We start from the raw sequence: 14118 nt of genomic DNA, 5'->3' as shown, positions 1-14118 counted from the left end.
ATTTTATTTTTCATCTGTTAAATATACAATGTTTCTCATACAATCATTGAGTTGGAATAAAAATTTCAAGATGCATACATAAGAAAACACAACAGCATCGAGCAAGTGTGAAATATTGTCCTCTGTTCTGTTTTTCCTCCTCATATAACGTGTTGTAAAGGGGAGGGATGAGGTGCCACCCCCACCCATGCCACGAGGCTCGAGAGAAAGCTGCTTGCCAGCAATTAAATACATGTCAAACAACAAATACATTCATTGTTACGAGAAAGGTCGATTTTTGACAGCATTCACTCGTATTGAAATGTTTAGGAGCAAGAATCTGTATAGAAACCGTAAACAGATTACATTCAAGCAATGCGTTTATTTCTATTCCTCTTCCTCCGGATTTCATATTCAAGTTTCAACAATAGTCTTTTCTTGAGGCTTTTAAATATTCCTTCCACAAACAGATTTTGGCAGTGGTGAGAGTTGAAGACACTGGGTTTGTGTTTGTTCAACAGATGTGGTTTTGAACACTAGCACTGGGTAAAGAGTGGTTTGACCCAGTTGTGTAGCACTAGTCAAACACTTCCAGCAGTGCAAATGCACATCTATATTTTAATAAGTAATCCTACAAGGCAAAGCAAATATTTTTAGACTTTATCCCAGACCAGGAACGCTGTCCCAGATTTATAAAACATCACTTTCTGGAGAGATTTGTAAAACCAATCCTTCAGATTCCCAAACACTACTGGACCACAGATCTGTTAGTTAGTGGTTGGTAAGTGCTTGTTCTTTGGCCATTAGCCCCACTAAGAAACCTTGTGAGAGACTTCAGTAGGTACTCGGTGGGTAAAAAAAAACCTTTCTGCCTCCTAACAATAAACAAAGCCCACCTCTGTGAAAAAGCCGATTATCCAATCAAGTCACCATGGTAACCACAAACAGCCCCAAGGTCTCTGAGAGACACTGGTATGCCAATCTCTTCACCTCCCATGATTCTCTGCACTCTCTTCACAAAATGAGGAATGGGCCTGAACCCAATTTTGCCTTTCTTACTTCATCATCCATGTCCTCTTTTTCATTTCTCTTCTCGCCAAAGAAATATGAGCAGTCTCCAGCGCAATATTCACATCTTCTCCCTCGCTTCCTGACTTCAGGACCGAAAAAAAAAAAAAAGAGCTGTTGCAGACATCTCTCCTCAGCTCCTCTTCTTCAGCCCTCTACCAGGAGGAGAAAAAGGGGCGCTTGCAGTGGAAAGTTTGTGTGAAGGCGTTGCCAAGTGTGACCACACGTCCCTGGCCTGAGCGGCTGCGCTCTACTACCACCCGAGGCATCTGCACAAGCTGGATGGGGCTCTTCCCGTCCTTCAGAGCTTGGGTCAGGTTCAGCACCTGGGGACAAACAGGGTTCATGATGTATGAAATATAGAAACATTTAGAAATCACACATTGTAAAAGAGATGTGAGATAAAGCGTGGGTCAGTTTTCAGTCTGACTACTGGGGCATTGGTTGTATTTGAGTGTGTGTGAGATCGACCTATGAAACCTGAAGCAACGTGGATAATGAAAGTATAATCGACTCTGTTGAAAAATGACTTCAACAATTAATCAAAATGGTAATGATTCTTTGTCTAATCAATTTATCATTTTAGCTCTAAAAGCAATGGAAGACGGCATCATGGTGCCTAAATAGTAAAAAATAGTCTGTCTGCTGTTGTCCACTGTGATGATCCTGCTATAACACACTCAGTGGTCATTAATCCAAAGAGGTAAAAGAACAGCTGAGGAGCAGAACAGAAAGACAAGAGGAGCAGGCCAGTAGACAGGGGCAGAGGGTGAGAAATTAGGTTAAGATGGGTGGTGATAAGGAGAGCAAACAATGGAAGCGACTGAAAGTAGGGCACGGGAGAGAAAGGAGAGCGAGGTAGGATATAAAAGGAAAGAACAAAATAGAGGACACAATGGAGAAAGAGAAAGTGCACAATAACTGATGGGAAAAACAGTCAGAAAAAAACTCACCTGACCCCTCATGACAGACATCTGTCTCTCAAACATGGTTTTGTCAAAGCCTTTATCCGCCTGAAGAGAAAAAGAATACCTCCCATTAGCAGGTGTCCTGGCTCATTACATTCAGACTCCATGTTACTTTGCTACCAGACAGCTGTTTGTTTACATGCCCATTGAAGAGCCGAGTCATGAGGTGTCCTGTACCTTGAACATCTCATAGAGGTCTTCACAGAGGTCCTGGACAAAGTTCATGTCAGAGAGGCGGGACAGCACCAGGTCTCTGGTCTCCTGGGAGAAGGCCACCTTAGCCTGGGGGAGCCATGCCCAGTGGAACGGGTCTGATGGAACACAACAGTACAGCTGATCAAAAGCTCTCACAACACGCTGAGTGACCTTCAACAACCTTTACCTGCCACTACACTCACAGCTGTCCACACCGTTTCATACTGTATTCTTTACTAACACTCCTTCATATGTTGCCAAAACACAAAGGTGTTTACTCACTTTCTTGTTGAGAGCTCAGACGAGAAGATCAATACCACCCTCATGTCTGTAGGGTCGACATGAAAGTACAGCCAGCGGCTGGTTAGCTTAGCATAACCACTAGCCTGACTCTGTCCAAAGGAAACAAGATCCACCCGCCAGAATGTTATATCTTGTTTGTTTAATCCGTACAAACAAAAAACAAAATGTGTTTTTTGTGGATTGATCTGCTCGTCTAAATCTCAGCAAGAAGAAAACAAATAAGCACAGTTCTAACTATTCCTTTAACTAATTTTCATAGACCTGATTGAGAGCAGCTTTAAAATAAATTAAAACAAATAAATAAAACATCTTTTCTTTAAAATGATAAATCTTAATGCTATTTGTCATTGAAATACTTTCATTAAGTTGTGCTCTGGTAACTTGCCATGTTATAGACTAAACGACAGTAATGAATCCTGGATGAAAGTCAATAACTGTTATGTTACTAGTAAGGATGTGGTGTTGACAGAGACGGCGAGTAGCAAAGACAGAACATGAATGAAGAGAGGTGAAGGAGGAAAGAGACCAACATACAGGCTCTCCATTCGTCCGGGTGTTTAAAGGGGAAGGCCAGGCCGTTGTCGATGGCTGCGATTTTGATGCAGGAGTCTGAACTGCTCTCTGACCACTCTGCATCCTGCAGCAAGGGGAGAGAGGATCAGAGACGTCACCTGACTGAGTGAATGATTAATGACTGATAGCCAGTTATTGATCACTGTCCAAAGGCCTGATTAATTGGACAGACAGATGACAAGCTTTGCTCATTTATCAATACACTGCAAATAATGATTGATGATGGGGAGTCAGATAGTGTTCTGGTTGCTATAACCAGTAAACTCCCTGGAGCGCTGGTTTGTTCCAGACCTGCAATATCTATTGTTTGTCTGTGTGGGCCCCTGTGTGTCCTGTCTGTCAATTAGTGACAGAGCATGAAGTACACAAGTGTGTAAGTGTTTAAGCTTTTCTGTATGTTTCCTATGATGAGAATGTATCAACATATCAGCAGTTCTTTTGCTTGAACCAGAATCTGCTCTGTGATCAGTCTGGACACACCTTAAGTACACGTTGATTTAACCTCACCTTTTGTCCCTCTCCTTCTCCTGGCTTCTCATACTTGATCAACCAGTTATCGTTCCCCCGATCTGAGGAGAAAGACAAAGAGAAAATAGAACTATAGGGGTGTAGACTAATATGAAGTTTCCATTTGAAGAAACGTAGGTGGGGACAGAGAGCACAATAACGGTTACAAAAACTACTGGCTATGATACACAGCACACTAATTAACTTGCAGATATGCTGACAGTGTCTGCAAGCAGCTATGAAGGGCAAAAGTAAACTCATACCAAAAATTTTTAAAATGTCAACACAGACACACCCTCACCTGTGTTCCTAATAACATAGTCCAACACTACAAGCCGCTCAAACTGTGACTGCAGCTGCTTCCTGATGTTCTCGGGTAGAGGTTCTGCCTCGAAGCGCCGCAGCCAGTAGTCTGCTTCACGGTACCCCTCCACAAACAGCTGAAATGAGCCCACCTGGAAACAGACACAGCACCATGGAACACTTCACAGATACATAGGAAAAAAATCATCTTGTTCTTCAATGTTCTGAAAATAGTAGGCAGTTTGATTATATGGTAATGATGTGGTCTGGCGCAATGATGTAACGTAACATTGTGATGTCAACAGGCTGAAATATCAGCAGTGCATGACAGACAGTTGACTGATAAGGCCAACTTCCTCATACTACTTCCTGAACAAATTTTTTCAGCCAACTTTTCACAGCATCTACAGCACTATACATCATAAAGAAGGCTGCCTCAGACGTTGCTGTACATGCTTTTATTAAATGCTATAACTGGCACTGGATGGGAGTATAGTACACTATAAAAGGAGATAAGAATACCCTGAAAAATTTAAAGCAGAGATGACATTTATTCTTCCTCTGACCTATTTCTTTGAATAAACCTGTCATTTCAAGGAACACAAAGACAGACAGCGTGGCATTATTCCTTTTACTGTCCTTTGCCAGGGTTGGAACAGCAGCTATTCTGAGCCCTGCACTCAATGAGACAACAGCTCATTTATTACATAATGATGAGACATCAGACCATGTGTATGTGAAATTAAAAACTAAACAAAGAAATTGTTTAAATATGTTAAAAAAACAAAAAGATGCTACTATTACTAGTAGTATATATTAGTATTTGTTCTAGTTACACCATTAGTTTCAATGTGTGCAGGGATATACCACACAGGAACAAGAGAAGAGTTTCCAGCTGATGCGTCTCACTGACTGCTCATACAAAACAGCTGAAAGTTGGTGACATTGGACTGTGACGGGTTGCCGCTCTGTTACCTTGGGTGGCAGGCCCACTCTGTGGAAGCGTCGTCCCACCTTGGGGACTTTCTCTAAGGCATACTTTTTCCCCCTGGATTTGGCTCTGTCGATGGCGCTGTAATGGAACGTATCACTAGCCAGATACACCACCTGATAATACATTTTTAGTTGGATTTCAGTTAGACAGTGATGGCATGTTGCAAAAACCTGTCAAATGTAATACCGTGCAGAGCCCCCACCTTTGTTCTCGGCACCACTCCCAGGCCCAGCTTGGTATCAACCAGTGAGGCAGCAGCCTCTGAGAGGTAACCCTGGTTAGGCAACAAGCAGCCTCGACCGAAACAACACGGACAGCACAGCTAATGAAAGCGAAAGAGACAAAGAACAACCAGGAAACATTGAGAAAGCTGCTTTTTGTGACACGCCTGCCTATACTCCTTCAGATGGTTTACACACACATAAAACATGTGACAGTGTACCTTGTGAAAATATTTGGTCCATTTGGGGTTCAGATGACCATAAGGTTCCTCTGACTTTGGTTTGAAAACACCAATGATTTTCTGTAGAAAAAGAGAATGATAAACAGTGTTATATCTAAATGCATTCGTACAATGGGAAAATGCAGCACACACAGGGGTATAACAATACATTTTTATTTTTTTAGGACCTTTAAAAAAGAACCAGATTAAAGAACCACAGGCAAGACATGTAAAATTATAAGCAACAAATGTAAAGTGACAGAGATGCTGCTAACAAGTTAGGGATCAATATCCTTTCCTTGGAGCGTACATCTAACTTGTTAATGTGATGCTAATCATGCATGCTGGCTATCTGTTATCGATGTGAGCATCCCTGGCTGCATTATTCGGCCAGCCTCCACTGATTCCTCCTCCTGTTCACTTCCCAACTCCTCGCCTCCTGTTCACTCCTTTCAGCTGCTCGAGAGCCATGAAGAACCAGGGAGCTTACATTAAGGCCCGGATTATAAAGCCAGGATTTCAAAAAAAGTTGGATAAATCTAAATGGGGAAAGTGAATAAATCTTAAAATGTCAAATAAAAAAAATAATAAATAAAGCTGTCTCACCCCTTTTGGGTCTTTGACAAAGTAGCTCCCACTGGAACCCTGGGAAATCCTCTCTGGAAAGACGCCATTCTCGATAGCTTGTTCCGCCCTTTGGATAATATCTGCAAACTCGGGATCGTCAGGGAAATGGTTAAAGTCCCCACTGTTGGTACCTAGGACAAAAAACAGATCGGATTAATATTCATTCATAACATTTACACCGTGGGCAACCAGACTGTGATGAGGTAAAATATAACAGAACAATGATACAGCATCATCATACCACTTCCAAAATACAATATTAAAGTTAAAAGTAAAAGACAAAAAAAAATATTTGAAATGTGAATACAGATTTTAAAAAAAATCCCCAAAACAAAAATACAAAAACTACATAAACCATCTGACCATTTTTTATGTGTGTACAATATTAACAGATAATTCTTATCCACATGATGTATATATCTATGCTTGTGCACCTATCTAAAGGTCAGTCTTTTCCATCTAGCGTTTCTCCTCTAATAACCCATTTTACTGTGTCATATTATGCACACAGTTTGTATGTGAGAGCCAACTGGAGCCATCCACCCATTCTCTAAAGCGCTTATCCTGCTCAGGGTCATGCGAGGCTGGAAACGTTGTCAGCACCCACTGGGTGAGAGGTGGGGTACAACCTGGATGGTGGCTAGTCTATCACACACACACATTCACACCTTTTAGAATCAATATTTCACCAAACCTTGTCTTTGGACATGCAAGTTGATTGCAGGCACAGAGAGAGAACAAACAGACCAAATGCAAACCAACCTTCTTGCCTTCAAGCTAAATGAGTGACCCTGCCATTTGTCAAAAGTTGCATTTCTATTGCCCAGCATGACTAATATAATGATCTGGCTGTGACTGCTCTCTGATATATGGGGTGCCAATTATTTCTTTGATGAAGGCCCAATCATGTGACGTAACGTGTTCTGCCTTCTCCTCCTCACACTGGGCAGAATAGTCAGCTGAGACAGAAAGGCTCCACTCCATATGCTCTGTATCAGTCACACTAAAGTCACAGTGGGATGTGGGGGGGGGATGAAGGGACAGACACATGGAGGCGGGGAGGAAGGGGTGGGGGTGGACAAAGGGACGGGAGGACAGTTAACATGCCATTTGTCACAGAGAGATAAGGAGAAACAAAGATGGCTTTGAGGCTAATTCACTTGAAGGAGGGCTGAGAGAAGCTAATTAAAAATGAGGATGTAGAGAATGGAAGGATGGAGATGTGCTAAAATTACAACAGGGACCAGGGTTATTTAAAAGTAGATACATGTCAGGGTTTTACTAGCCCTGTGCCCCACCTAGACCTCATCAAATATGTTAAAATGTCCTATCATAGTCTGTTTGGAGTCAGTTGGAGCCTTTTACTGAGCAGGGGCCTCTGAATGACTTCCACCCACACTGTTTCTGTTCCCATGTTGGATGATTAGTGCCTTCATGTATAGTTCATTTCCATCCACCTGAAAACCACCGACCTCAATGTAATCACCAACATCTCTCTCTAAAAGCCACATACTACTGCATTTTTTATGTTTTCAAGGTCTGTGCCTGAGGTGCACCACAAAATCGAGCTAGGGCCTACCAAGGCTAGCTTGTGCTTGAGTTTTGTGCTTCATTCGGCACTGGGTAGGCCTTGTTTATATGTGAAATTATTAAAATCAAACCTTAAAAAGGGGGCCGAAATCACCAGATATTTTAACTCTAACAGGTCAGATCATCCTACAGTGAAAGCCGTCCTGATGAACCATTTTCTGTCAAACAAACACACAGTCACAGTTTATACGAGTGGAAATGATCTTTTTGGTGGTCTACAGACCAGCTGATTGGGACAACAGATGCAAATGAGCTGTTAGCTGACTCTGGTGCAATCACTCTTAATTGTGAGCTGTCCCTGCAAAAATAAACAAACAAAACAAAACAATGTAAAAACTGCTTAATCTTGACTTTTATGTGGGAATAATATGCTGTCAACACGGCGCTAAACATAGATGGTGATAAAGTCCCGCTGCATGCCTCTGATTTACAACACAATGTATCTGTGTGGAAGACAGATGTGACACAATATTTTATCTGCATCATTTCATTTCCAACAATAGATTCAGTCGCTTTATTCAGCTGTCTTGCCTGATGAAGGATGTATGCTCGCGTTGGATTGTCCTGTTGATGAAAGTCTACGATAATGTCACTGTGCAGTGTTGCTGCAGGAGGCAGGAATGTCTCTCTGTCTCGCTCTCTTCCCATTATTCTCACCCCGCAGAAAGCAGGGGTGAAAGTAAACACACACGGATACTTCCTCTCTGCCAAATCCATCATCATCATCATCATCATCATCATGTACTGGACTGGACTACAGAGTGTTTGCATGTCTGTCTGAGTGTTTGCTTGCACAAAGGCCTTATGCATATTTAATGTCGGTCTCTCGCAGTCCTTGGTCAGTTAATGGGCTCACCAGAGCTCCTTCACAGCCGAGTGCAGCTCCCTCTGAGAGACCTGCTGACCTGCAGCGCACAGTGTGTCAGATGTCGCAACACTGCACTCTGAATAAGGGTTACTGCTACGATGTGTGGGGACACTGAACTTCATACACAACTTTATAGTTGAGTCCTTGCAACCTTGCTTGCTCTACTTAATACACATTGACAATATCTGCCTATGCTTAGACAGTTACATGATTAAATATTTCAATGTATGCAAATGTAGGAAGATTAAATGTTTTTTGCATAACTTTAAATAAGATAAATCCCATTGTTTGCTGCACACTAGTAACGGTACTCGTGGACAATGGACAGTTTTAGCTGAAAGGACTCACATGGTCTGGGGTCATGTTGAGTGTGATAAGCGTGGAAGAATGTAACTGTCAGAATTCGCCATGGAGATTGTGGTGACATTTTATATCACACAGAGCGATACAGCACCACAGCTCTCTGGAATGCGTGTAGCTCCTAATTCGTAATGCACTGACCAAAAACTGTGTTGTAACTCTAGACCTGAACACTATTATACTAAAAGGCCGACAGAAATGGGACACTAACGCCTGCGATTTCAGGCTCAGCGTGTCTACCTGCGGCCTAGATTTCTGGCCCTGATAGAACATCTCAGCAGAGAGACAGACCAACAGAAGTGAAGGAGGAAACAAATGCTCCAAAACTATGTTGCAAGGGAGAAAAAAGGTGGGCGGTATGAGGGGGAGAGGTGTTAAATCCAATTAGCAGTCAAGTCAGAATATGTGCCGCTTCCATGGCGACTAGATCACCTTTTCTTTGTTTTCCCATTACCATCTTTTTTTTTTTTACTTTTTATAACCCAAATCTAGTGCTGAAAATGTGTAAGACTGACAACGGATAAGCAACCAAACATAAATGGACAAAAAAATAGAGTCTGTTAGCCTCCTTTTTGAGTCTTTACCTGGGAGGACATCTGCGTGGAAACCTAAAAACCTGCTTAATCTGCACTGGCATTAACAGAGGAGAATTAAAAACACTACAACAAAACACACATTTAGTAGCGTGGGATTCAAGGCTGCCCGATAAGTGAGGGCATTTTACAACTATACTTACGACTATTAACTGTACTCGTGGCTGTCACCAGGTGAAAGAGCCAGCTCATATCATCCACATGGACGATAACATGCAGCTATTACATCATCTGACTGGAAAAACACACAGAGGGTACACAGGCAGGGTGCAGGCTCCATCTACATGCAAACACAAGCTGAATGCTTTCCGTAGAGCAGGATTGTGTGGATAGTTTGCATAACATTCACAGAGTTGCTTAGAGACCAGGTGTACTCTTCCACTGTGCTGAGGCAACAACTTATTAGTTTCTGTCCTATCAATGTTGGTTCCCCACATAAGTCCCATGGGCCTCTCCCAGAGGTGAGCCACACTGAACTGGTTAACACTCCTCAAAGGGCTTGCATAACGTAAGAATGTTTTTTTTCCCACGTTGCATTCACTATTATCTATGCACTTCACCTAACCCAGTTATCAGCCTCTGTAATATCTCACTCAAACATATGCGTCAAAAAAACCAGACACATGTTCCTCTGGACGTACCCCCACTAGCAGCCCTAGCTGGCGTTTATCCAGCAGTACTTACTTTAATCAGATCTCACAAGCACTGATCCCAAACAGTTACCTGGGGAGGCCAAGGTGTCTTTATCCGACGACGAGCTGTGTCTGTTCCGCCTGCTCCGCTTCTCTCGTACGCCCCGCGGAGACGACGAGCTTCCTGCTAAGCACGGCAACAACAGCGCCTCTTCGCCGGAGCCGTCCGTCTCCAGCTCGGTTAAGACGCTCTCACAAGAGTCCGAAATACGGACGGCGACTCCAGGGTTCCCCGCAAGCCCCAAACCTAACCTGTTCCTGTCAAATAATACCGCTGGAGGGTCTGAAGGGTCTGAAGAGTGAAAGTTACACTCCTCAGCAGGCACCGCTGTTGCTCCGGTGTCCAGTAAGGGCTCGCCGGTCTCTGTCTCTGTCGGCTCGCATTCTGACATCATTGTCGCTCAGTTGTTAGTACATACAGTTACACATACGTTGAATTACATTGAATTTACTTTCAACTGTCAGCCGTCCATTTTAAACAAACCTTTCTTTCCACTCGGACATAAAGCCCAGATAAATTATTGGAAAGCAGCTGCTTTCGCTCACTGATATGTCCACATAATCCGCCAAACTCGTCTGCACTGCTTCCTCTTTAGCTCACTGCGCATGCGCTGCACAAAAGAACGTCGTTGGTTTAAATTGCCTTCAAGTGCTCTTTGTGAAATCCGAAAAAGCGGTATTTGGCGACGTTAGCAATTTCTCGGTTAAATGCGCCCTTGACTACAACACCCGGCAGCGAACAGTTCTCTAACAAGGTGTTCTATAGAACATGTCAACTTCACATGCTTAGATTATAGTTATTTATTTTATATATTACTACAACGCAAATGCCACGTTTATCATATGGCTTTTTTGAGTCAGTCAGTTTAATTAGGATCCTCTTGGCCTGCTTTGGCACCAGTTTTGCATTAAAAACACATCCTCCCTCGGTTCTTTCTCTGTCTCTGCCTCTACCGCCTCTTTTTTTAAGGAAAACTTAAGACTGTAAACTAACAAAGTCCAATATAAAAAATGTCTAATTCAGCTCAACTGTGTCAGTAGCCTGTGATATCATTCTATATGCGCACGAATAGGTCACATTACAGGTTCATTACGAATTTCCCTAAATCCTGACGCAAATAAAATGTATTTCAGGCTGTGGTTAGACTTTTTTCTTTACTTTTTATGGGTCAAACTTTTATATTTTAAAAGCGACGCTCGGTTACACAAACAGCTGTTATCTGGATGTGTAATTCATCGTCACACTTCTCAAAATGTACTGATGCCTTCACTGTCCATTCATTCATGACACTGCTTGCCTTCCTTTGAAATGTAGCAGTATGGCCACTAGATGTCGACAGTGATACACAAATGAGGACTAGTTCAGAGTGTTTTGTCTCACGCAAAATTACTTTTCCTGAGAAACATACTTTATTCATGCCTTTTTTTCTCTGGTGTGTTAAATGCTGCACTTTATAGACCAGTTTTAAGGTTGTAGGATCCCCATTAAAAGTCAACATTCTTCTTGTTTGGCCAGCATAAGATATCAATCCATTTTATATGCTCCATTCTGGGACTCATGGTGGATTAATGCAGGTTGAAGAAGCCCTGCTTTACCTTTGCTGGGCTAAATACAGTAGTTTTCTGTTCATTTATTTTTCTTTTCCCTCTCTCTTCCTGTCTCCCCAATAAGTTGCTTTCTCTTTTCTCTAAATTCTCACAGTGCCCCTCAGTCACCCAGCACTCAGAGCACCTCCCCTTTAACCCTCACCATCCTCCACCTATATCTGGGCCCCTCCACTACCACCAACAACTGTCTCCCTAATAAGAGAGTGCTGAAACACATGCAAATGAGCCGTCAGCCAGCTGGTATCACAGCAGTCATGTGATCTATCAAGGTAGGGGGTTAGGGGGTGAAGGAGACATGGAGAGAGGGAGGGGGATAGTGCAGGGATAGAAGAGGAGGGAGGATGAAGGAGGGATCTAGGGGGATAAGAAGGAGACAGACAGGTTCAAAGACATGCTGTAGACACATAGGCATCCCTCTGCCAGCTCTTTGCTAGATGTTAAAATAATCCCATCAGCCCTCTCTCCCTTTGCCCATCAGCTTTCTCCACGCTGTTTCTGCCTCTGCTTCCTTTATCCTCTATACCCTTTATTTCTGTATTCCTCTGTCCTTCAAGGACAAATACCTGAAATGTCACTCTGGTGACACATGACACTTTACAAGGAAACACATCAGCACACCTCACTCTTTCTCTATATGTGTGTATGTGCGTGTCAAATCTGTGCTGTACTTCACCCACCACTGGGTGACAAGCCCCTGCAGCAGTCAAGGCACACTGCTGTACGTGAAAGCATGTGTGTGTGTGTGTGTGTGTGTATGTGTGAGATCCATCTTTGCCTCACTGTAGCACCCATTCCAGCAGATTCTGCTGGCATAAGGTCTGGTTTACTCTGCCAACAGCAACCACCCTCATCCATTCCTCCTTCCTTCTCCTTTCCCCTGGCTGCTTGTTGAGGGAGAGAGGGACAACCCTATAGCTCAACTCATTTTTTTTTTTTATGTGCATGTGTGTTGTCTGTGATTAGAGTATTTGATGTGATTTGTTAGTGTTTGTAAGCAAATACATCCACCCTGCCATGCCAAATATGAGCATGTGGGCTCCTGCACAGAGACTGAGCGACACCAGGGTTTGACATCCAAATCCAAATGCATTTATTAATTAATACTGACTAACATGCAAAAATCATTTACATTATACAAGTGAACATTCACATACACCTGGCATCAAATGGTCATCACACATTTATAAATATATGATTTTGTGGAGGTGTAAACTATAGCCAACTATCATTCATATTTATCTATTAATTTTCTAATTTCTGGCCAATAAACAGGTCCCGCAGGTCTTTTGTATGTCAGTGTTTGTCCATTTTGGCTCAGTCTGTAGTTCGTTGAGGAGCTGCACTGTGCCAGGGCAACCAGTCTCCAGGACCAGTCACCTGTTACCTGTTAAGAGAGATTCACACAGAGAAAAGACATTCAGAAATTGCATTTGCGTGTGTGTGTGTGTGTGTGTGTGGGCTTTCATTGCGGGCAGGCAGTACCTCTTGGACCAAACATCTTCAGGTAGCAGTGTGAACAGTATGGCTTCTCATCATACTGAAACACAATCAGCAATGCATATTTACTGCATCATCCTACTCATTCATTCAATCACTTTTTTTATTATACATTGTCCACATATACCTCAGCATGTTGACCAGCTGTGAGCTGTCTGTTGCACTTTTGACACTTCAGGCACAGAGGGTGGTAGTCCCTCCCTAAGGACCTCTTCTTCTCACCTGAAGCAAAGAGAAATGAGGACTGTGTTACTGAGAGGCCGGGTTGGGATATTTTTTAATGGATATTTCACAAAGAAATTGCATTTGCACACATGTACTCTGTATTTTTACAACAACATGTCTAAATTATTTTGGAATGTGGCACAATCACTTAAATTAGATGAAAATATTTTTCTTTTTTCATTTATTTTTGAAGCATCTGGTTCGGAGTACAGACTCTCATCAGTACAAATAAACTGGAGAGTGTGATGCTGGAGGAAAAGAGGTAAGTAGGCCAGGTCACATCAGAGAATTTGAACTTACTGGGCACATAAATAGTAAAGTAAAACTAGCAGTATAAAAAAAACCCACAACAAAATAGGCTTGAAATAGTTAGTTTATGTGCTGTTGTGAACCTAATAATCAGGCCTGGGTGTGGGCGAGGACTTGACTAAAAGAGACAGAAGGTAAGGAGGAAACCCAGAGAGCAGCATGCAAGCTTGTTTGGCTAGACCCACATCCTGTTGTTCTCATGGATACATGTGCATGCGTTTGTGTGTGTTTGAAAGAGAAGGAGAAAGCCAGAGAGAAAGAAGAGTAAAAAGCCTTCTTTTTATCCCCCAAACAGGGAATAGATCCCAATATATCAGCAAAAAGACCTCCCAAACCTTTGCAGCACTTGAATGGATGGATGGAATATCAAAACCCTTTTTTTAAAGAAAATATTTTAACTTGTCGTAGCAGGAAAAG

General features: G+C 42.6%; 2 protein-coding genes across 2 annotated transcripts in view; both read right to left on the bottom strand.

Moving 5' to 3' along the window:
• Positions 1-10652, bottom strand: pi4k2b (phosphatidylinositol 4-kinase type 2 beta). The gene is made up of 11 exons (XM_035660892.1): positions 10094-10652; positions 5939-6090; positions 5333-5413; positions 5093-5212; positions 4872-5003; positions 3895-4048; positions 3594-3655; positions 3048-3150; positions 2193-2326; positions 2001-2060; positions 1-1373 (listed from the first exon to the last, which is right to left on the bottom strand). Exons 1-11 carry the CDS (start codon positions 10455-10457, stop codon positions 1203-1205), a joined length of 1533 nt encoding a protein of 510 aa, XP_035516785.1. The 5' UTR covers positions 10458-10652; the 3' UTR covers positions 1-1202.
• Positions 10653-12736: 2084 nt separating this feature from the next.
• The window catches only part of zgc:195282 (uncharacterized protein LOC100192223 homolog), a 2033-nt gene continuing 651 nt past the window's right edge, over positions 12737-14118 (bottom strand). The window contains exons 2-4 of the mRNA XM_035660547.1: positions 13295-13389; positions 13153-13207; positions 12737-13054 (exon numbers count right to left, since the gene is read on the bottom strand). Coding sequence (XP_035516440.1) covers positions 13044-13054; positions 13153-13207; positions 13295-13389 — 161 coding nt within the window. The 3' untranslated portion in view covers positions 12737-13043. The remainder of the gene's footprint in view (positions 13055-13152; positions 13208-13294; positions 13390-14118) is intronic.

This window comes from Morone saxatilis, unplaced genomic scaffold (assembly GCF_004916995.1).
Source record: "Morone saxatilis isolate NCDOM2014 unplaced genomic scaffold, NCSU_SB_2.0 Contig17, whole genome shotgun sequence".
Classification (NCBI taxonomy): Eukaryota; Metazoa; Chordata; class Actinopteri; family Moronidae; genus Morone; species Morone saxatilis.
The sequence above is the reverse complement of the archived record's forward strand: the minus strand, read 5'-3'. Positions and strand labels throughout refer to the sequence as shown.

Excerpts from the sequence above, each read along its gene's own strand:
- pi4k2b (XM_035660892.1), bottom strand. The coding sequence starts at position 10,457 with ATGATGTCAGAATGCGAGCCGACAGAGACAGAGACCGGCGAGCCCTTA. Across the intron at positions 5,004-5,092 it reads GAGTGGTGCCGAGAACAAAG|GTGGTGTATCTGGCTAGTGA; the intron begins GTGGGGGCTCTG and ends ATGTATTATCAG. Across the intron at positions 1,374-2,000 it reads TGTCTGTCATGAGGGGTCAG|GTGCTGAACCTGACCCAAGC; the intron begins GTGAGTTTTTTT and ends GTTTGTCCCCAG.